This window comes from Beta vulgaris, chromosome 8 (genome assembly GCF_026745355.1).
Source record: "Beta vulgaris subsp. vulgaris cultivar EL10 chromosome 8, EL10.2, whole genome shotgun sequence".
NCBI classification, from domain to species: Eukaryota; Viridiplantae; Streptophyta; class Magnoliopsida; order Caryophyllales; family Amaranthaceae; genus Beta; species Beta vulgaris.
In genome coordinates, this window is record NC_079209.1 from 56,402,556 (window position 1) to 56,424,903 (window position 22,348).

The window sequence follows — 22,348 nt, forward strand, 5'->3', positions numbered from 1 at the left end:
AATAATGCATAATTTCAAAGATTAAATAATTTTGAAAAAAAAAATCTCAAGTCGACCGCCAGCCCGGTCCAACCCATTAGACCTACGAACCGCTAGAACCGCTTCCCAACCCGTGAAAACTGGTAACAAACTGGTGTGAGCCAAGATTTTTCAGCCCGCCCAACCCTTGAATTTCAGGGTCCGGTCCTGGACCGTGAAATCTTAGCCCAACCCGCTACGACCTACGGTCCGGCCCGCCCAACCCGCACCAGTGGCCATCACTACAGAATTATTGTAACATTAGTATGACAAAAAATATGATTCACAAAAAAATAAATCAAAATTCATAAGTCTCTATTTGGATTTTTTTGTTCAAAACTGCATTTAACTTTCAAGTTTTTACGAAAAAAACTAACTTAGTAAAAAATTTATTGTTTTAAACTACCTTACTTTGCGATTTTGTTGTTGACAACTATATTATGCCGATTTTCGATGTTGACTTTTGTTTTTTCAAGTGAAGAGAACGCATCCTTAATGATGCTTGAAATGTTATGTTGAGTACATGGGATTTATGGGAAATTGTTGAATATTAAAAGAAAATGGAAATTAACATTAAATATGGGAACAAATTTTAGTTTATGGTGAATGAAAATTAGATGTGGGGACATAGTTGTAAATAAATGAAAGTATAAAAATTATAGATTGGAACATCTCTTTGGTATGCCTAAAAAGGAAATGGAAACATTTTTTGTAGGACATAGAAACTAGCTATTTAAGCCAATAGTTTATTACTATGTTAAACTTGGTTGATCCGTGAGTAATTTACCTACTAAATGTTAATAATTATTTCTTAATGATTTATTATGAGTGTGTAATCTACCAATGGATATATATATATATATATATATATATATATATATATATATATATATATATATATATATAAGATGAAAGGGGCTCACTTGATTTGAATAAAAGGAATTATTCAAATGAGTTCCCAAAAGTTCGATCTTTAGTTATGCTTGGGTTCCAGGTAGTAAGTTAGGCATGATATGGAGATTTTTGCATATAGTCGGCAAACCGAGCTGACACATGTTCCCTGACCAAAAGTAGTGACCCGAAACCCGAGTGGGCAAAACACTATCCGAAAGTAAAGTAGACTTGTACACTATGACCTGGACCGAATCTCTCCGACTAGGAATTATCAGATCAAGAATTGACCCGATTATGATGACTCAAACCTGACCCCGACCCCAAAACGTGTCATATTAGTTACTTTTTAAACAAATTTAAGAAAAAAATTGTCATGAAATAATATATATGATTTATCTACTGTGCATTAATTATTTAACTTACTCTCACTAGTCTTATATGTGTTTTATTTATTTGCGAGATTGAAAATATGATTTAACCTGACTCGAAATCTCATGGACTGGCATGCAAAATGAATCCAACCCAAACTTAATCTGAACCCAAAATTGATCCGATTATGACTCAAACTTGTATCCAACATGTCTGTCACCTTTGCCTGCACACAAGACGAGTTGTTTGCCTTATCTAATCAATTACTTCATTGTCTCCTCGCAAAATTAGTCGACAAAAACCAGAGTGATCCCTTGGCCTTTCTCAATCAACTATACTAACTAATATATTATGGCGGATCTTCGAACTTTGGTTATCGGGGGCCAAAAACTATTTACAGATATGGAGACACTATTTTAAAATTAGATAATATAACTTTTTTTTTTGTATAGATGTATGATATTTAATTAGATAACTTTCGACATTGCAAAAAGACGAAATAGAAAAGTTAAAAATTTAAAGTTTTAAATGTTATAAAGTTAAACATGTATATAGAAAAAACAAAGATAAAAAAATAGTAATCAATGAATTATAAAACTGAGCTTAGAAAAGGAAAGAAAATGCTGTCAAAAAAATAAAAAATACTAAGCATCATGATTCATGACTCATGAGCACGTGCTGCCTACTACCTAATACAGTAATATTTTGGGTTTTTTTTGGGCTAGACAAAATAGCAAGTGTATTATTTCTCAAATCTTTCAGGGGTCAGGCCCAATCCTGCTCTTGTAAGATCCGCCTCTCCCCCTCTACATAACTTACTGTTCTTAAAACTATTTTAATTGAAAATTTTCATAGCATGTCTATAGTTTTCTAATCTTTTTGAACACTTCTTTATGTCTCTAATCTTTTCGAACCTTTCTTAATTTTTCTATACATTTATAAGTTTTTCCGATTTTTTCAAATTTTACTAAACTTTTCATAATTTTGCCAACTTTTCTTATTTTATTTAAATTTTCCAGAATTTATAAAATTTTATTTATTTTTCAAAAAACAAAAAAACAGAAGAGACTTAAGTAGGAGAACTCCAAAAACAAAATAATGGGAGAAATTATAAGCAACAAATTCGTGACAATAAAACATCACATAGATGGAGCACCAAAGGAGGAAGATTTTGAGTTCATTACTGCAAATATTAGCATATCTTCCATTGTGGCAGACTCCTCCAACTTTGTGCTGGTCAAATGTCTTCATGTTCCCATTGATCCATACCAGCTCAACCGCATGAAGAAATATTGCCCTTCTCATAATTCAACTTATGTGGCTACTAAATTGGTTCCTGGCAAGGTAACTTCTAGTTGTTCATTATATAACTCATTTGTTTTTGTCAAAGGACCAACTCAACTAAAAGATTAAGCTGATAGTTGGAGTCCTAGAAATAGTTTAACACGTATTATGTCCCTCACACAAGAGTCCATTGGGCTTGAAATGTGTATGCAGCACATGTCTCCCTCATACATGATGCTAAATATTTCATTTAAAAAGGAGGGGAAAATGAGATTTGAACTCGTGACCTTTATGTTTGGAGTCTCAAAAATAGTTTAATACTTTATCAGATTTGATTTTTAGAAGTTTTGTCTATTTTTGTTTATTTTATTAGGAAAGATAATTAGTCCGGAGACTAATCCTTGATATACTATTCGCTACGAGGCCCACCACTTCAGAGGGTGAAGTTTCTTTTTAATGTTTGAGGATACTCTCTATCTCTTTTCATTTATTTTCTACTTCGTCTCAAAATATAGTTCTTATTTTCATTTTGAATGTTTCGAAATATATTTATTGTTTCTATGTTTAGTTCTACATTTTCGTAATTTACCTAAAAAACACGTGTCTTTATCATTTATTTGGTTCTCGGAATTAGTTTTTTGTTTTGTTTATTCAACTCAAGTCTTACCATTAATGTTCTTTCACCAATTATTCTCCATTTTCTTTTGAAATTATCTTTTCTCATACACAATTTTTATTTAAATAAATAAAAAGTATACTCTCTTCGTCCTAAAATATAGTTCTCATTTTTCCTTTTTTCACGGTAATTTATGTAAGTAAAATCTAAGAGGGATAGTAAGGGATTTTTTGTTTATTTAAATAAATATTATATGGAAAAAGATGATTTTAGGAAAGAGAATGGACAATAATTGGTGAAAGAGCATTAATTGTAACATTTTGATTGAATAAACAAAGGAAATAATTGATGGGACACAATTTTTCTAGATAAATCACGGAAAAATATAGAACTAAATATGGAATTAAGAACTATATTTTGGGACACCCATAATGGAAATGAGAATTATATTTTGGGGCGGAGGGAGTATTTACTATCTTTTTAGATTTTACTTACCTTAATTCTTGTAAAAAAATAGAATCAGGAACTATATATTACGACGGAGGGAGTATATAAACTCTTTTTTTTTAGTCTTTATATCACACACTTTTATGTTTTAACCATATCTATGCAAATATAGGAATCGAACACATAACTTTGAAATGAATTTGTGAGAGTTTAACTACTAATTTACTACAATTTTAATGATTAATATTCCAACATAAGATATAATAAAATATTATAATTATATGTAACTATAAAAACATAAACAATATTTTTGAACTCTTAACACTTTTATTAAGATATTGTTATTTAGATCACCAATTCCTTAGTGCTATGTTTGGAAAGCAAGATTTCATTTCAAATCCTGGATTTGGATGAAATCTATTGTTTGGATGGCATGGAATTTGAAATTATGGAATTTGTCCAAATTCTTATCAAAAGCCTATATTAGTAGAATTTGAAATTCAAGCTATTACCTTGTCATTTGAAATTCTCTCATCATACATATTCTAACTCCACGAGTATCTCTATCCCAACTTCCCTTTCTAATATTTATTTCTCTCTCCTTTAGTAAACCCCACTTTTTTCTTTCTCCTCCATTAAACCACTATTTCTCTCTCCTCTATCAAACCCCCTCTACAAAACAATGTTTAGGAATTGAAATACAAACTTCCAGATTTCAATTCCATTATTTGAAATGAAATACAAGTTTCCAAACACTACCTAGATGGAATTCATAATATTATTTAGATCACCAATTTCTTAGAAGTTTTTCTTTAAAACTTATCAGGTTAAACTTTCATTTTTCAGTTTTGCATTACACATAAAATTACGAGAAATTAATAAAATTAATTATAAAATTTATGATAATAATATAGTTGATAATTATCTTGAATCGGGCATTGTTCGGAACTTCGGATCAAAATACTAATTAAACATGATATGAAAAATTGTTAAAGATATAATATATATTTGAGTTGGGACTACTTATTTCATATTGAAAAAATAGAGTGAGAATAACTAACATATAAATTATAGGTTACTCACTTTATTACCAATTAGTTTTAGAATGAAATCTTAAACTTGTATGTGGCCAATGTGGCCAACCTTTAAATTTATCTTAAGAGCATATTCAGTCATAATCTTGTCATAAGACTTTCCATTAAATTTTAATATATTTTTTATGTTTCACAATCTTGTTAAGACTTCTTCGGATTCAACTAAATTTATATCTTCAACCTTAAGAGGCTAAGACTCATTTAAAACTTATCAAAATATGTGATCTACATAAAACCAACATCATCAACTAAGATGATGACATCATTTATGTGCTTTCCCAAGTCTTAAGTCAGTCTTGAAAACTAGAGACTCCATTTAAGACTTTAGTAAGATGAAGTCTATGTTTAGAAACATAAATTAAAATAGAGCTGAAATTATAAGGTAGTTGAAAATTTAGCACTTTAAATTGAGATGCTATATTTGATAGCAATTCAATTTTGGTCAAATTTTGAACTTAAATTTACTTTTTTTTTTTTTGACAAAGGGTAAATACATATTATAAAGAGTCGGGAATTAGCTTTTCCTTGCCTTAATGGCTAGGTTATGTCCTAATGTAACCTCCTCCCTTCTTACCTTAATACAAGAAACAAACAAGAAGCTATTTGCTATTCTCTTTATGTCCTTTATTATATTTTTTATGTTCTTGTTTGCACCGTTTTGGCCTTTCAGAGCTAGTATGACTTCTCTGTTGTCTGATTTGATTATTAGACCTGCACTTCTCCATTCCATGTCTGATATTGCTTTCAAAATCGCGTATGCTTCTGTCTGTTCTGCAGAGTTTGCGTATATTTTCGTTGCTGACTCCTCATTTGGGTCTTTGTTATCATTCTTCCAAGCTATTGCTGCTTGCCAATGATTTGTTCGTACATTCTTCCAAGTTTGCACATTGGGTGTATTTTTATCTCATGTTGTCCATTCAAGCTGAGCAACTCTGCCGTCTTATGAGTCGTTGTTTTGCAGACCTGGTTTATCCTTTACCCCTCTTTTTCCTTTTCTGGATCTGTAGTTGTAATCCTTGATAATCTCGATTATTCTTCCTGGATGTGGCGAAGTGCACCTGAAAATAATTTTGTTTCTATGGACCCAAATTCCCCAGAGAGTGGAGATAAAATCCATTTCCATTTCTATGCCCTCCTCTCCTTTTTTCTTTTTGAATAGGTTTAAAAAGTTTCTTATCCACAATTGAATCGTTAGATGAGATCCTTGAGCTACAACTATTCCCAGTGATGTACTCCATATTCTTTGTGAGATATGGCAATCTCTGAAGAGATGAGCTGTCGTTTCCAATTCTGTTTTGCACAAACAGTAGATCGGATTGATTCCTTTGATATGTCTTTTGATTAAGTTGTCTGTTGTTGGCAGGGCGTTGTTCAAGATTTTCCATATGAAGTGTTTCCACTTTAGGAAAATATCTGACTTCCAGAGTTGTTTCCAGAATGTTGAGTTTTCATCTTGATTATTCGCTTCTTGATTCAGAAACCAATAACCCGACTTTGCTGAAAAATTACCTGACTTTGAATGGCTCCATCCTAAACCATCTTCTGAATCTTCTTGTGAAATGTGAGTAGCGAATATTTCTCTGGCTTCTTCTGCGGGGAAGATTCTCCAAATAATATTTGATTTCCACTCTTTATTGGGACCAATTAAGTCAGCTACCATTGTGAGATTTGTTCTAGCTTCGTGATTCTCCATGATCCTTGGTTTGAGCAGATTATTCGGATGCCACTTGTCCTTGTTTATTCTATTTGTTTTCCCATTTCCTAGTTTCTTGTACATACCCTCTTTGAAAGTGATAGTAGCTCTGAAAAGGCTGCGAAAAGCATACGAGCTATTTTTTGGGGACTCATTATCCATGGCCATTTGTATTGGATCCTTTTTGTACTTGGCCACATAAATCTGATTGATAAGGGACTCCTTGTTCTTGTGAATTCTCCAAGCTTGATTAAACAAGAGAGCCTTGTTTACGTGAGATATATTCCTTAGACTTGGGCTTTATGTGTTTCAAGAAGCTCTCTTTTTCTCCAATGAATGGGCGTTTTAAATTTACTTTTAACACTTACTCATTTAGGTTACAAATTACAAAGAAGGAGAGGAGGGATTCAAATATGTGACCTACCGTTCACAGCACCTCAATCTTAACCACAAATAAATACATACACCCAAGTGCATGTTGAGCATGGTGCACCCTTTTCTAAACTGCGTCGTTTTATTATTTTTAGAGTATAATTTCAAAAAAATTATTGTTATTTGCTTCCTTAAATTTTGTAACTAAAGATTTCTTTTTCAAATTTAAATTTAAAAGGTGTATGTTCTTTCAGCTTAAGTGTAGATGTTCATTAACTATATCTTTTCATTATATCTTTGTTCTTTTATAAATATAAATTTACATGTTCTTTACTTTTAAGTCGTGTGTTCTTTTTTAAAGTAGAAAATTTGTTGAAAAAAGTTCGTATTCTTTTATATAAATGATATGGTCTTTTTTAGTGCACAATGAGCATTGTGTACCCTAGTGCATAATCTACGCTTTACAGAAGTCTTATCTTAAGTTAAGAAGGAGCCACTTTTGCAGTTTTTTTTTTTTTAAAAGGAAAAATTGTGCAAACCACTTTTATAGATGTCATATTGAAGGTCTTAAGATTTAGGGCTGATCTCGCTCTTAGTAACATTTTGTTTGAAATTGTTAATCTGAATTTTTGGTAATATGGCAGCCAATTAATGGAGCAGGAATTGGTAAAGTCATGGCTTCAGGGCATCCTGAATTCCAAAAAGACGATCTAGTCTCTGGAGAATTGATTTGGGCAAATTATGTGCTGGTGGAGGATGTCAAGTTACTCAGAAAATTAGATCCAATGGGATTTCCCTTGTCATACCACGCTGGAATTTTTGGTATCAATTAACCATTTATTTTTTGATTTTTATTTTTCATCTTTTTAGTAGTTATATTTTAAAAATTGATAAGAAAAATTCATTTAGGCTATGTTCAGTTCACCTTATTTTTGCTTATTTTAGATCTAATCAGATCAGATCAGATCAGAAAAAATAAGTTCAGATCAGATCAGATCATGCTTATATTTAAAAATTATTATATCTCTCATTACATATTAGTAAAAATTATAATAATTGAATATTAATAAAGTACTCATTGAGACGAATCAAACAAGACCCCACATGACTATATTTTTTTTATATATTGAGAAAAATCTAAAAGATAAGATCTTGTAATCAGAAAAAAATAAGTTCATATCAGATCTAATCAGAAAAAATAAGTTCAGATCAGATCAGATAAGTTCAGATCAGAAAATTTCAGGTGAACTAAACATAGCCTTACTCAGAGGCCCATTACAAGCCGGACACTCCCAACTCCTTTCCCCCTTAAATCCTAAGCAAATGCTTGAGGGTAGGAATTGAACCATAGTATAGGATTCGATCTCGTGACCTCAAGTTTATATACTATAGTTTTAACCAATAGACCAAGTGATATTTAGTTTCAGTAGTTATATTACCTATATGAATTTCATCTAATTTAACTGATAAACATCAATTTAATAAAGAGAGATTTGGGGAAAAATTAGAAAGTTGAACTTATATAAGAGGATTTGACTAGTAATTCCTATAATTCAAGTATTTGGTAAAGACAATTTTGGAATAGCTGATTAGGATCAAATAACTCTTTTTGAAAAAGCTGGAGAGAGGTGCTTTTGTATTAGAGGTAAATTACATTCATGTCCTTGAGTTCTTGAAAATTACATGTTATAAACAAGAAAGAGTATAATAACAAATTACTTTCTCTATTTTTTTTAATGAGTGACACGTTTTTCTTTTAGGAAATTGTCATAATAAGTGACACTTAGGCTATGTTCAGTTCACCTTATTTTTGCTTATTTCAGATCTAATCAGATCAGATCATATCAGAAAAAATAACTTCAGATCAGATCAGTTCAGATCATGCTTATATTTAAAAATCATTATATCTTTCATTACATATTAGTAAAAATTATAATAATTGAATATTAATAAAATACTCATTAAGACGAATCAAACAAGACCCCACATGACTATATTTTTTCTTATATATTGAGAAAAATCTAAAAGATAAGATCTTGTAATCAGAAAAAATAAGTTTAGATCAGATCAGAAAAAATAAGTTCAGATCAGATCAGATAAGTTCAGATCAGAAAATTTCAGGTGAACTAAACATAGCCTTAATTCAAAATAGTAAAATAAAAAGTTCTAATTTATTACACCTTTGTAATCATTTAATTGTTTCACCTACTTAATTTATCTAATACTCAAATTTAATTAGTTAAACAAGTGGTCGTAACTTTCTCTCTTTAGTCTTTAGGCTCCTTGGTATTTCTTCACTTTCTCTATGTGTCACTTATTAAAAAAGCGGAAGAAATATATCTTTGTCCTTATTGTCATTTTGCAAAATTAAGTAGCATCACCCATCAGTTATTTACAAAACACCTTTATACAAGCAAATAAAGTTATGAAATAAAGTAAGAAATAAATAAAATAAAATAATGGCAAACGAGTTTAATGTGAAGGAACAAATCACTCAACACACAATTACTCCACCAAAGTAATACACCACCAAGCTAAGTTGGATTCTCTAACAATTGGGTTCCTCACACAATTGGTTGTCAACACACCGTCTAGTAATGAGCCTATGAAATCCTATTTATAAGACTCCATACTTCATAAACTCTAGACTAATGTGGCGAGAAAACTCGCGAGTTACTCGAGATCAACTCGGTCAAAACTTAGTCAAAGCTTGACACAGTCAATGCTCAGACAAAACTCGTCATAACTCGACTCGAGTGAGATCGACTCAACTCAAACACTACTCAAATGCCAATGAGTCGTGTCGAGCTAGCTCAAACTCGAACTTGACTCACATTATTGCCATCTCTAGTTCACACACACTGATTACAAGAACTAGGAGAAAAACTAAAGCAAACAAAATCAAATTCCCTCCCTCTAAGCCCCTACTCAATACATCATTAACAATTAACAATTAACAAATAACAAATAACAAATAACAATGGCTTGTGTGTAGCTCCTAAGACTATACTTACCTTTCAAGATATTAGCTAAATTTAAGCAGTCTGTTTCCACCTCGTATATTTATTTTTTCAGTAGTAGACTAGTACTCCCTCCGTCCCATAATATAAGTCTTGATTCTGTTTTTACGCGGGAATTAAGGTAAAGTGGAATCTTCTTTTATTTGAATAAAAATAATCATTTTTATTGGGAAACACTTGCATTGTGTTTTTCTTTTTAATAAAAAATAAAAACTGACATTAATGTTGTATGGTTTAATGTGTAGAGTAGTTCAATGGGGTAAAAGATTCCATTTTGTCATTAATGATGGTGCATTGAAAGCTGAAATTATGAGGACATTTTGGAAATTATATTATTTTCATGAGGATATTTTGGGCATAATTATTGATTGAAAATAGAAATAAGACTTATATTTTGGGACACCTTATAAGGAAAGGGGACTTATATTATGGGACGGAGGGAGTAGTATATTTCAATTTTGTTTTTGTACTTGAAGGATCGAGTGGGCTCACAGCATATGTTGGATTTTTTCGTTTGGGCAAGCCGAAGAAGGGAGAGAGAGTGTTGGTATCAGCTGCTTCAGGATCAGTAGGAAATATAGTAGGCCAATACGCTAAGTTATTAGGCTGCTATGTTGTGGGATGCGCAGGAACCCCACAAAAGGTCAGCCCTTTTTAACTTGTCCCACAGCACCTACTGTTAAAGTTTATGTGTATTCATGCTTGTTTTCTCCGGCTTATTTTCAATTCAGTTCAATTCAATTTAATTCAGTTCAGTTCAGCTGTTTTACGCCGAAGAGAACAGAGTGGTGAATGATATTTTTTGTTGTTCATTTGCTTGTTTATGGCTATTTGGCTTTTCATTCAAATAAGTGAAGTGTATAAGGTCCGAACACTTCAAAAAGGAATTTGTATGTATTCGTGGTTAATTTTGCTAACTATTGTTCTGATCGAATACGATGTTTGTATTCATTTCAGTCATTCAGTGGCAGTTCCATCTAATATGATTATATTACAGGTAGCTTTATTAAAGGATAAGCTTGGCTTTGATGATGCATTCAATTACAAAGAAGAGGGTGACTACAACCTAGCTCTTAAAAGGTCACTCCTAAATCATAACTACAACAAGATCTTTTATGTAATTATTACTCCTAATACAACAAAAGGAAAACACCGCGAATGTGGCAATTGACCTCTTGACTCTTGTTAATGGTGAATTTTAACAACCCTCGTGAATCACGATTTACTAATGTCAAATACTCTTTTTGTATTTTTTTTGTTCTTCTTATTTAGAATCTTGACTCTATTCACAACTAGAGAGAATCTTCTAAATTCTTTCCAATATATAAGAAAAAATATAGTCATGTGAGGTCTTGAACAAAAAAATACAGAGGGTCGAAGTACCTAGCTAACTAGCTAAGAATCGGAAAACTAACTATTGATCAGTACAATCATCTACATTGATCATAGTGGTGAAATTTGAGTACTGTTTGAATCAACCAAATGCAGATACTTCCCAGAAGGAATTGACATATATTTTGACAATGTGGGAGGAGAAATGCTAGAAGCAGCAGTTGCAAACATGAACACTTTTGGTAGGGTGGTTGTTTGCGGGGTAATATCTCAGTACACTGATCCTACAGGAAGAAGGGCTTCTCCTGACATGATCAACGTCATTTATAAGCGAATCACCATCCAAGGATTCTTGGCTACAGATTATACAGATGAACATAATTTCACAGATTTTGTATCAACAACTAGTAGCTATCTTCGGGCAGATCAAATGCAAGTTATCGAAGATATCTCTTTTGGACTTGAGAGTATACCTTCAGCTTTTGTGGGTCTCTTTTGTGGGAGTAACACTGGCAAGACCATTGTTCAAATTGCGCAGGATTAATCAGTTAATAATCTTATGTTGACCATTGTTCAAATTGCGCAGGATTAATCAAAGTACTTGTGTTGCAATTAGTCTTTAACATTTATTTTCTACAAGTGTGTTTTTTATGTTTCCAAACCCAACCAAAATCAATCAATGAGTCATATGTTTTTGCTTGTATATGTGGTTGAGAACTTGAGATTATTTGCGGGACCTTTTGTTGAGGGTTGCAATATGTTATGCAGATTGCAACTGTTTAGAAGGTGCCAAACACAATTGAAGAACCATCAATATATTGTTTGCATATGTTGAGAATTTCTACTTTATCAGGTTAAAGCATCAGTTTTGAGCTCTTAGGTTATGCTTAATTGCAAGAGTTAGCTTTTAGTTGCTCAATGGAGGGCTCTTAATAAGAGATAGGTGTGAATTTCTTTTTTAAATACGAGCTAGGAGCTCTTATTAAGAGTCACCTATTAAACCACCAAAAAAGTGACGCTTGGCAGATGGAGGAAGAAAAATGTTGACAACTCATGCATAAGGAACACCAATTAAGAGATAATACATGTCTTTGGATTTGTAGTAGGTGACTCTTATTTTTCAGAGGGAGATGGAGTGGAAGATGAGAGACACTAAGAGTGTCCTACTATTGGACCTCTGGGTTAGTGTCTTATGCGAGGGCAATCTAGAGGATTCTTTCTACCAAAGGGGTTCCGAGGAGACCCCGCCAAAAAATATATGGATTGAAAGCGTATAACATACTTTATGAATGAAACAGGCTTAGTAAAAGACTATACCAATATACCATTATGAAATCCAATATACAAACATGGGCACCAACTTATGTTGCAATTACTTTTGTATCCCAAAGCTAACTGAAAGATGAAAAAGGGAAAGCAAACTAACCAGTATATGTATATATATGGTATTTTACTATCACTCCCCAAATATATAGTCATTTCTTATTTTCTGACTAAAAAATCTGTATGAAGTGGAAGACTATGAATCATAATGGAATCGAGGTGCATTGCCTTGGATGAAAATTATCTTCTGATAATAGTTTTCTGATGAGGTGTTTGAGCCTATCAGCACCAGAACCTGGCCTCAGTTCACTACTGTTATTTACCACAGCATAGGACCCAACTGTACTATTTCCATTTTCTCTTACTAGCCAATTTCCAGGCACAAATCCATTGACATCGGTACCCAAAATCTCAGAATCGATCTTATCCATAACTTCTTCTTTCCTTCCGAATTTCCTTGCAAAGGGCGCGTTGCTATTCACCATTTTTTCATAATCTTCAACTGTCAGAAAATGTGGGTGTTGCTTAGGAGGATTGTCCCATGATATGAAATGAAGGTCGTGGTTTACTGTCGTGTTCTTAAATTCCTCAACATTGCATATGACAGTATGGAAATAACCTTCAGGTGAGGAAAGAAAGTTGGCATAATACATCAAAACTGTTCTAGGGAGGTTATCCCAACCCCATAAGCAGTACTCAACAAAAGGTCGAGAAAGCATCATCCAAGCCGAACCTGACAGAAAAACAAAAATGAGTGAACACCAGATTCAATAAATTTCCTTTGTTTCTTTTTGTTCTTCATGGTTGGAATGTTATGAGTGCAGAGCCAAATTTAGACCATAAATACTCAGCAATTATACGGAAAAACATTGAAGACAAGGATCTTTTTGAGATCTGATATGTATTTTCAAGATATCAAATTCTCGTATAGTTTTCACTAATATGTAACTAATGATATTTGAATGCTCAAAATGAGCATTAGATCATGTGCAAAAGCAACCATGAAAACGAACAAAATCAGAGGGAGTAATACTCTGAAAATTGTTATAAGATTTTCATTCTTGAAATATATATTTATACCAGTGTATAATTTGAATGCTGTAGGTATGCCTCTATTTTCAGGGACCCAAAAGACATCGGATTTCTGAGAGCTGTAAAAGCCAGGGTCGATTATAACAGGTCTCGCTCTCTGGAACCTGTCAAAAACAAGAGTAAGATCATTCAGGGCTAAAAATTATTGCACAAAAAACACAGAAGAAAAGATAAGACACATACTCTTTCCACCCAATGTCACTAGTATGCTCAATAAAATTAAGTTCTCTTGGTATGGTTGATAATACATGCAGCAAATCTGTTGCACAAAATTGGAAAGAAAATGGGAAAAAGAACTGTCAAGGAACTGAGGAAAATGTACTGCATGCACAGTCCACCAAAGCCACAAAGGAATTTAAATCTAAAACCATGACTATGCCTCCAGAGATATACTAATACCTTGTGTATTACTTCTTGGCAGTTTTTTTTTTTTTTTTTATCCATATGAGCCACGAAGGCGGTACAAAGAAGGGGAGGGGAGTTTCGAACCTGTGACCTATCATTTACAGCACCTCAATCTTAACCACTAGGCCAAGACATCCTTGGTTTCTTTGGCAGTGTTATTACAATACAAGTATCACGGTTGGATTTCGTTGTTTTCAGACATTTCAATACTTTCCTAATACTTTTCTGGCTTGAATTAAAGACTCAATAACAAGGTTGCATTTGGTTATTATTGTATATTTGAATCAATACTTCCTTGCTTGTATTGATTGACTCTAGTACCATTCATGTTACCATGTCAATCATATATCCTTACCCAAAAAAATTCACATACTCGTATTATTTTCATACACTAGGATTACTCAAAACACTTCATTTCACCTCAAGTACCCATTTCGAATATTTGGTACCCCGAAATTCTATAATACGACTTTATAACCACTTCGATTATACCTGTATCTGAAACGAGTACCCACCTAGTGCAAGTGACATAGTAGTATATGAGGCATGAATTGCAGAGTCCAAGAATTATAACTTCTAGCTCTAGCAAAAGTAAGTAGCTATCTATTAATTCCGGGTTAAAAGTTGTTCATATTATCCAATATTTTACCATTATGTAACATGGGAAGATATGATTCACATGATGCCTATCCATGTGAGGCCATTCCCTAACTGACAGCTTTACTAATCTTATACTAAGAAAAAACTGCCACCATTTATAGTTAATAATCACTTACATTAGTAAAAAAATTGAATATTGTGACAAATGAAGCTTTCATTATCACACTACGGATAAACACACTAATGAAAATATACCCCCAATCAAAATGTGGATCAAAAAAAGCTTAATTAAATTGTATGATTGTATCTCAATGATTCTATCATTGAAATGGTAACTTACAGTTAGAAATTGCACCAGAAAACAAGGGGTTGCAACTCACAATTTGCTAGATTTAGCTCTAACGCTATATCAAGGTCAAATATATATCTAGACACTTAGGTTGACAACACGAAAATAGTAGCATATCACAGAGACATTTTGTGTAATTTCGTGTTAAAGTACGGAAATTTTGGCAATCCTAAAAAACTATAGGTTGTTTTGGGAAATTTGACTATTTCTTTCCAAAAATCCACTAAAATGCCATTATGATATGCACTCACTCATAAACTAGTAGTTTCTTATCAATAACCATCTTGCCGTTACATTTTAAAATGGTTATCGTCACTCTATCTCACATTCAACATTAATGAGTACTAATCAAGAAGTTCGACCATATTTAATTACCAAACTCATAAACTAATTAATAATCTTCTCAACAAGCCAATAATGATCAATAACATTTATCGTAACAACAACAACAAAGCCTTAGTCCCAAAATAGTTCGGGGTCATGACAAACATGAACCGTCATAAGAAATCGTTTCGACGACAAATAAAACAACAAATACTTTAAAAGCACTACAACAACAAAAACAAAAACAAAAACTTACCATCCTGGGTAACAAGTGGGTAATCAGAAGCACTCAAATTAATAAACCAATCCCAACTTCCACCTTCTTTCAACAAAATAGCCATAGCATGAAGAGTGTTACTAACCATAGTAGGACCTCTATAAGTAACCAAATTACTCTTTGCAACAACTCTAACATTACCAACTTCTCTAAAAACACTTTCTTTCTCTACAAAATCCATCAAATCTAATCTTTCATCAGGTGGAGCTTCTAAATCAAGATGAACAGCATATTGATTTAAAGGATGATAAAGAGCTTTTAATGTTCTTTTTAAACTCTCACCATCACCTCTTGAACCAGATATCAAATAAGCAATTTTAGGAACTGGGTTTTGTGAAGTTGGTAAAATTTTCATCTTTGATTCTACAAAATCAGGGGTTTTAAGGGTTGTTTCTTGATAAATTGGGTATCTATAAAATGGGGTTTTTGAGTTGTATGAAGTGAAAAATGTAAGTAAAACTAATAAAGGAAGTAATGATAGAAAGAACCATTTTTTTCTTTTTTGGATTTGAGTTGTTTTGTTGTTTCCATCCATGTTGATGCTACTTCTGCTAATAACATGATTGTTGTTGGTGCAAATTTCTAAATCTAATGGCATTGAAATTTGGGTGAAAAATGTAAAATTGGTTTTTTGGGAAGTTAGTTGTTGGGTGTTAATTTGATGATTCAGGTGAAATGTATGAGTGAGAGAAGATGGGAATGTTTTTGGGGAAGTGGGGTGAGTAGTGAGTGATGTGGTTGTGATATTTGTGAAGCTAAAAAATTGGAAAGAAAAAAGTTATGATGTTTGCTACTACAAGTGAAAATGGTGATTAATTTGGCCAAATTTGTTGGTGAATGGTGTGAAAACTGTGAATGATGTGTTGATGTTTGAGTCAATGGAATTGTTTGGAAGAGGGTAGAGAAAAGAATACACAAAATGACTAAAGGTGGACTTTTTAGGAGAGAGAGAACAATTGAACACCTTCCAAGTGACTTTAGTAATTGCACTAACAAAAGTGGTGGGGACTATAAATTGGTTGAGATTCTTTTGGCAAAGAGGATGGATGAACATGAAAGTTTTAACTTGTATAATACACTCCTCTTATCACACAAAGTAATTTTTTGCTTTCTCTTGAGGGTATTGACAAGTCTTTAAGAGTTATCCAATTATTATTGAGTGATAGGGAGGTATACCCTAATACTCGATAATAGAGATGGCCAACAGTGCGGGCCAATTGATGTGAATCTTAATGAAAATTCACTAAGTTAGGCTCTTTTAGGTAGTTTAGTGGATTGATCGAAAACAAGTTTGTATTTTTTTGTTGTTTTTGTTTAATTAGTAACAAGATATGGAGAACTCAGGCGTATTTCGACTCACAGTTCAACTAGGGTTCTAAATTCACTTGTAAACACAAGGATGGTGGATTCTCTCCTGAAACTCAAATAACTCAAAACTCATCTCTCTATTATTGATGCTCGAAAATCTCTTATATAGAGTACAAGATTTTCCTAAACCTAATTGAATTAAAAAACAATTAAACTTATTTATCTTTATCTTAAGGATCAAGATAAATAATCATCCTATCTTTAACTAACTATTTCACACGCCTAAAATAGAATATACTTAGGAAATACTTTGACTCAATGATAAGGAATTAGACTCCTAAATATAATAGGATTCCTTTATCATTCACACACTTAATTAAAATAAACTAAATTAAAAACCCTAAATTACATAGAATCCTAACAGAACTAGAATTCCATATAATTATTATTATTCTAATCAAACTCCCCTCTAGAAAAAAACTTCCCAAGTTTTTGTCGTAGCCAAGGAATCATCCATGCGCGAAATCCGTGATCCATCAAAATGAGAGCATGAAGTGACGATACTGTTTGATATATGCGACAAAGACCAACCATATGACAACCAAAATAACTACAAGTAGTTCCATACGGTGAGACCCAACAAGTCTTAGAAGGCTTGGACGAACATGGAGCAGCAATAGGCGGACATGGGCCAGCAACTATCATAACGTTGGGCGTGGGGCAAACCAAAGAAACCATCGGCATATCATGGTGAACGTCCATGGATGGAGCATGGGCAGTGGGACACGTCAAAGGTTCCTGCTGGATGGGCTCGGACGAAGGAATGATAGGAACAATAGCAGCCGAATTTACCTTCTCATCGGCAATCACTTGCTTGACGAACAAGATATATTCTTCCTTTGTCACGTATTCTTCATTGGGACATTGATATTCTTCATGACCAAATCCTTGGCACTTCAAACATCGAATCCTTATAGGACGTTCCAAGGAGGAGACTTTCATATCCAGAGCAGCCAGTTGAGCACGGATCTTGGCGGTCGTAGCCTGAATGGCAGCGAGCATATCGGTCATAGTATCGGGCATGGTAAAAGGCGAGGTGATCGAAGGGCAGCAACACGGCTCTACGTTTAACGCTGCACAGAACTCAATACATGTCAGAACAGTTTGAAATTTTGACACAACAAACGTCAAGATGTGACGAGTCCAACGAGCCAAAAATCATTAAATTCCGAGCAGGGACGCGCTGTCACGCGCCGCCGCAAGACAGTCGGGACAAACTGGGCGACAGAATTTTGACGCAGATGTATTTGATTGCTGCGACTTCGTTACTGAGCCAAATATGCTCAAATTTTCACACGAGATAGATCTCTTTGTTAGCTTTCCAACAAACCAAGAAAATCGAAATTCCGACGTGTAACGGAGCCACACGAACAGATTTACCTAACTGATAGCAGAATAGAACGTAGACGAAGAATTGCGTGGGAGTGGTTATCCCAGCAGCCACACCAAATTGATGTGAATCTTAATGAAAATTCACTAAGTTAGGCTCTTTTAGGTAGTTTAGTGGATTGATCGAAAACAAGTTTGTATTTTTTTGTTGTTTTTGTTTAATTAGTAACAAGATATGGAGAACTCAGGCGTATTTCGACTCACAGTTCAACTAGGGTTCTAAATTCACTTGTAAACACAAGGATTGTGGATTCTCTCCTGAAACTCAAATAACTCAAAACTCATCTCTCTATTATTGATGCTCGAAAATCTCTTATATAGAGTACAAGATTTTCCTAAACCTAATTGAATTAGAAAAACAATCTAAACTTATTTATCTTTATCTTAAGGATCAAGATAAATAATCATCCTATCTTTAATTAACTACTTCACACGCCTAACTAGAATATACTTAGGAATACTTTGACTCAATGATAAGGAATTAGACTCCTAAATATAATAGGATTCCTTTATCATTCACACACTTAATTAAAATAAACTTAAATTAAAAACCCTAAATTACATAGAATCCTAACAGAACTAGAATTCCATATAATTATTATTATTTCTACATCACCAATCCAACCCACCTTGTGGGTCGTGTGGGTCGGTCCAGCCCAGCTTGAACCGTGAAATTGGTGGGTGGGTCGTGGGCCAGATTTCTTAACCCCAGCCCACTACTAAAACCGCATCGCCCGGATCATGAAATCGGTCCAACCCGGCCCATGAACCAGACCAGCCCAATCCAAGTAAATATTGAACCAAATTATGTATATTTTAATCAAATTGTATATATTCTAATCAAATTGCATATTATAATTCAATAAAATTTAAAAATAATGAAATTATTAATATTTGTATATATTTTTAATTAATTTTAAAGATTTTATATAACAACAATGAAGATTAAATAATTTTGAAAAAAAAATTCTCATGCCGGCCCGTCAGCCCCTTCCAGCCCACCAAATCCACGAACCGTGAAAATCGGTAACAGACCGATGTGGGCCAAGATTTTTCAGCTCGCGAACCAGCCCGCCCAGCCCATGAATTTCACGGTCCGGTCCTGGGCCGTGAAATCTCAGCCCTGCCCACTACGATCCATGGTCCGACCCATCCAACCCGCACCAGTAGCCATCACTACTCGATAATGACACATATTGTGGGTCCTGCGTGATTATATTGTTGCAAATTTTTAGATTGTCTCGAGAGTATTTAGAACTTTTTACTCTAAAACATATTTTTGGAATATTTGTTATATATTCTTCTCGAATGAGTAAAATATATAATGTATCACAGAAATGAGAGAGAACACTACATAGAGTTGGTCAAATGATGTGCAGTGTATTGTGTGATATATTTTTTTAAAAGGTAAGGAGAAGGACACCTAATCGGACCGGAACCTCGTACAGGTCAACTCGGTCCGAGATTGCAAGCAAGACCCCTTGGGAGTAAGGGGGAATGGTAAGGGGAAATCCTCACTCCCAGTGCCTCTAGTGTATTGTATAATACGTGCCACATTCAATAAGGGGTACCTAGATCTAGATACGTTCAAGGATAATATTTGTTCATTTGCAGCTCCAAATGACAAGAAATTAGCTTTTAATATTACGAGAATTAATTACATTAAAATATATAATAGAAATTTACCTAATTCATAGATTAGCAAGTTACAGATACTGGGTGCGTATAATTTTATTCTTAAGATCATCTAGTGACAAAGCTATATTGACATGTCATCAAAGAACAAACATAGCCCCTTTTCTTTTCTTCTTTTTTTTACACGAATAACAAACGCAATTGACTTGAATGAATGAACCATGTATCACGTATGATGTTGAAATAAAGAGTTCCATATATTATGGTATTCTAGAGTTGATCAAGGTCGACTCAACCCAGTTCAAAAAATGTTCGGGCATAGATAGAAATTATTTGGCCTACTTTTCGGGCCTCGCTCGATTTTAGTTTTTGGGACGGGTCTTCGACAATTCAAAAATGATTTTAAAATTTGATCGTGCCAGATTTTGACCCAAAAAACCCACTATATTTAACTCAGATAAAGTGTGTCATGGATTCTGATATTCATAGAGTACATGCCAGCAGCCTAGACCGAGTAGTCCATATGTGCACTTAATCATATGCTCAGTTGAGCGGCCTCATAAACCTGCAAGTTCGTTGCAGGCTATAATGGGCCACATCTTTGCAAAGCCTCTATGGTGACTGTTCAAATCCAGAACTACTATTAGCAAAGTAACAATCTCATCATTGCAGGCTACAATGGGCCACATGGCCCACATTATTGCAGGCTATAATGAGCCACATGGCCCACATCTTTTGCAAGCCTCTTTACTGACTATCCCATATTCCCATCCAGAGCTACCATGCCTCTATTACTCCATTTGACACTACTCTGTAGAGAAGTACTACTTTGTATGACAGGATGTTTTTTATTTCTTGAATGAAGGATTTAGGAGTACGTTGTACGTTTGAACTTTTACATTATTCACATATTCTCTTTGAGTATTTTTTTATGTTTTAAACGTAAAAAAAGATATAGTTATATGAGATATTATTAATATCATCTCGATACATATTTTTGAAATATTAACTTTCTGAAAATTACAAATAAATTTGTACATGACACGCTAAAAACCTCATATGATGCCTTAGATAGAGATTTCAAAAAATGGTCAACATGGTATGTGCCCAAACATTGTCAAACTAAAACAAACATTACCAACCTAAGATAGTAATGTTCAACCAAAGATTACTTTTCAAATGTAGTAGTATCAATTTTTCATTTTTGGTGTAGAGAAAGCCGTTAGGCAAGTGATATATATGTTTTTGGTGTAGAGAGAATCACAAGGACAAATAATGTACACAGAATATGATCTTAGATTTTAGGTATTATCTTAAAAAAAAAAAACTAACTAAACTAATTGTCATACACAATTTTAATAGTATCATAATTTTGTCAAATTTTTTTTTTAAGAAAACAACCTCAAGATATTACTAAATAGGGCCTGGTTGTGTATAAATATTTTCCCAATAATTCTTAAGAGTCAAGTCTCCCTTATGGTTTTTTTTTAATCCATACGAGTTACGAAAGCACTACAAAAAAGGGGAGTGGAATTCAAACCTATTATTCACAGACCCTCAGTTTTAACCACTAGACCAACACATCCTTGATAAACAAGTTTACCTTCTATGATAATGTGAATCTAACTCAAAGTTAGGCCCTTGGAAATAAAGGGAGTGCCACTAGGGGTGTCCATTGTCGGATATCGGATCGGATTCGATCCGAAAATTCGGATATCCGAAAATTCGGATATCCGAAAATTTTGGATCGGGGAAATTGCGATCCGAATCCGATCCGAAATTTTCGGATATTCGAACTTTTCGGATCGAATCACCAGATTTTCGGATCGGATATCGATTTTTCGGATCAGATCACCGGATTTTCGGATCGGGTCCGTTGAAATTTTTGAAAAATCCCGATCCGAAAACCCGAAATTTTTTCCGGATACCTGATCTGAAATATCCGAAATCTTAAAATCGGATCGGATATCCGAAATTTCAGATCGGATCGGCGGATTTTCGGATCGGATATTTTTGCACCCCCTACTGCCACGACAAATCTCATATATTAATTAAATAATTTAGCTTACAAAATTCTCAAAGTAAGACTCTAATACGACTTTGAATTTTCTTCACCGACAACCTCGCCAAGATTTATGGTTTATTCTTTTTTAAATAATTATTAAAATTATAAAATCTCACGCTAAACTTAGTAACACATCTTGCCTTTAATACCCCAAAAGAACAAGAAATCTAAGTAAGCATAATTAATTTTGGGCCCACAATTTTTTCTATTATTCACTCCACCTAATATTTGACAAGTGTCCAACTTATGTGTTAAATGTTTCATAGCCACGTGGACTTTACCATTTGCAAAATGACAGCTCGCCTCCGTATTTATGTCATGGAATTCGAGTGTCAACTTTTGAGTAATTTGTTTTTAAGGCATGTTCTCCCCCAGATTCTTT

The 22,348-nt window shown here is 33.5% G+C and overlaps 2 protein-coding genes across 2 annotated transcripts; one reads left to right on the plus strand and one right to left on the minus strand.

Moving 5' to 3' along the window:
• Positions 1-1,627: 1,627 nt before the first annotated feature.
• Positions 1,628-11,920, plus strand: LOC130589342 (2-alkenal reductase (NADP(+)-dependent)-like). The gene is made up of 5 exons (XM_010689706.4): positions 1,628-2,625; positions 7,432-7,609; positions 10,284-10,450; positions 10,805-10,887; positions 11,296-11,920. Exons 1-5 carry the CDS (start codon positions 2,380-2,382, stop codon positions 11,681-11,683), a joined length of 1,062 nt encoding a protein of 353 aa, XP_010688008.1. The 5' UTR covers positions 1,628-2,379; the 3' UTR covers positions 11,684-11,920.
• Positions 11,921-12,439: 519 nt separating this feature from the next.
• Positions 12,440-16,490, minus strand: LOC104902048 (beta-glucuronosyltransferase GlcAT14B). The gene is made up of 4 exons (XM_010689709.4): positions 15,489-16,490; positions 13,738-13,813; positions 13,543-13,658; positions 12,440-13,195 (listed from the first exon to the last, which is right to left on the minus strand). The coding sequence occupies exons 1-4, from the start codon at positions 16,105-16,107 to the stop codon at positions 12,666-12,668; spliced, it is 1,341 nt and encodes a 446-aa protein (XP_010688011.1). The 5' UTR covers positions 16,108-16,490; the 3' UTR covers positions 12,440-12,665.
• Positions 16,491-22,348: the final 5,858 nt, after the last annotated feature.

Coding starts and splice junctions, on each gene's coding strand:
- LOC104902048 (XM_010689709.4), bottom strand. CDS start 16,107: ATGCCATTAGATTTAGAAATTTGCACCAACAACAATCATGTTATTAGC. Junction 13,814..15,488: donor CCCACTTGTTACCCAGGATG/GTAAGTTTTTGT, acceptor TTTGTGCAACAG/ATTTGCTGCATGTATTATCA. Junction 13,196..13,542: donor AGCATTCAAATTATACACTG/GTATAAATATAT, acceptor TTTTTCTGTCAG/GTTCGGCTTGGATGATGCTT.
- LOC130589342 (XM_010689706.4), top strand. CDS start 2,380: ATGGGAGAAATTATAAGCAACAAATTCGTGACAATAAAACATCACATA. Junction 7,610..10,283: donor ATACCACGCTGGAATTTTTG/GTATCAATTAAC, acceptor TTGTACTTGAAG/GATCGAGTGGGCTCACAGCA. Junction 10,451..10,804: donor GCGCAGGAACCCCACAAAAG/GTCAGCCCTTTT, acceptor ATTATATTACAG/GTAGCTTTATTAAAGGATAA.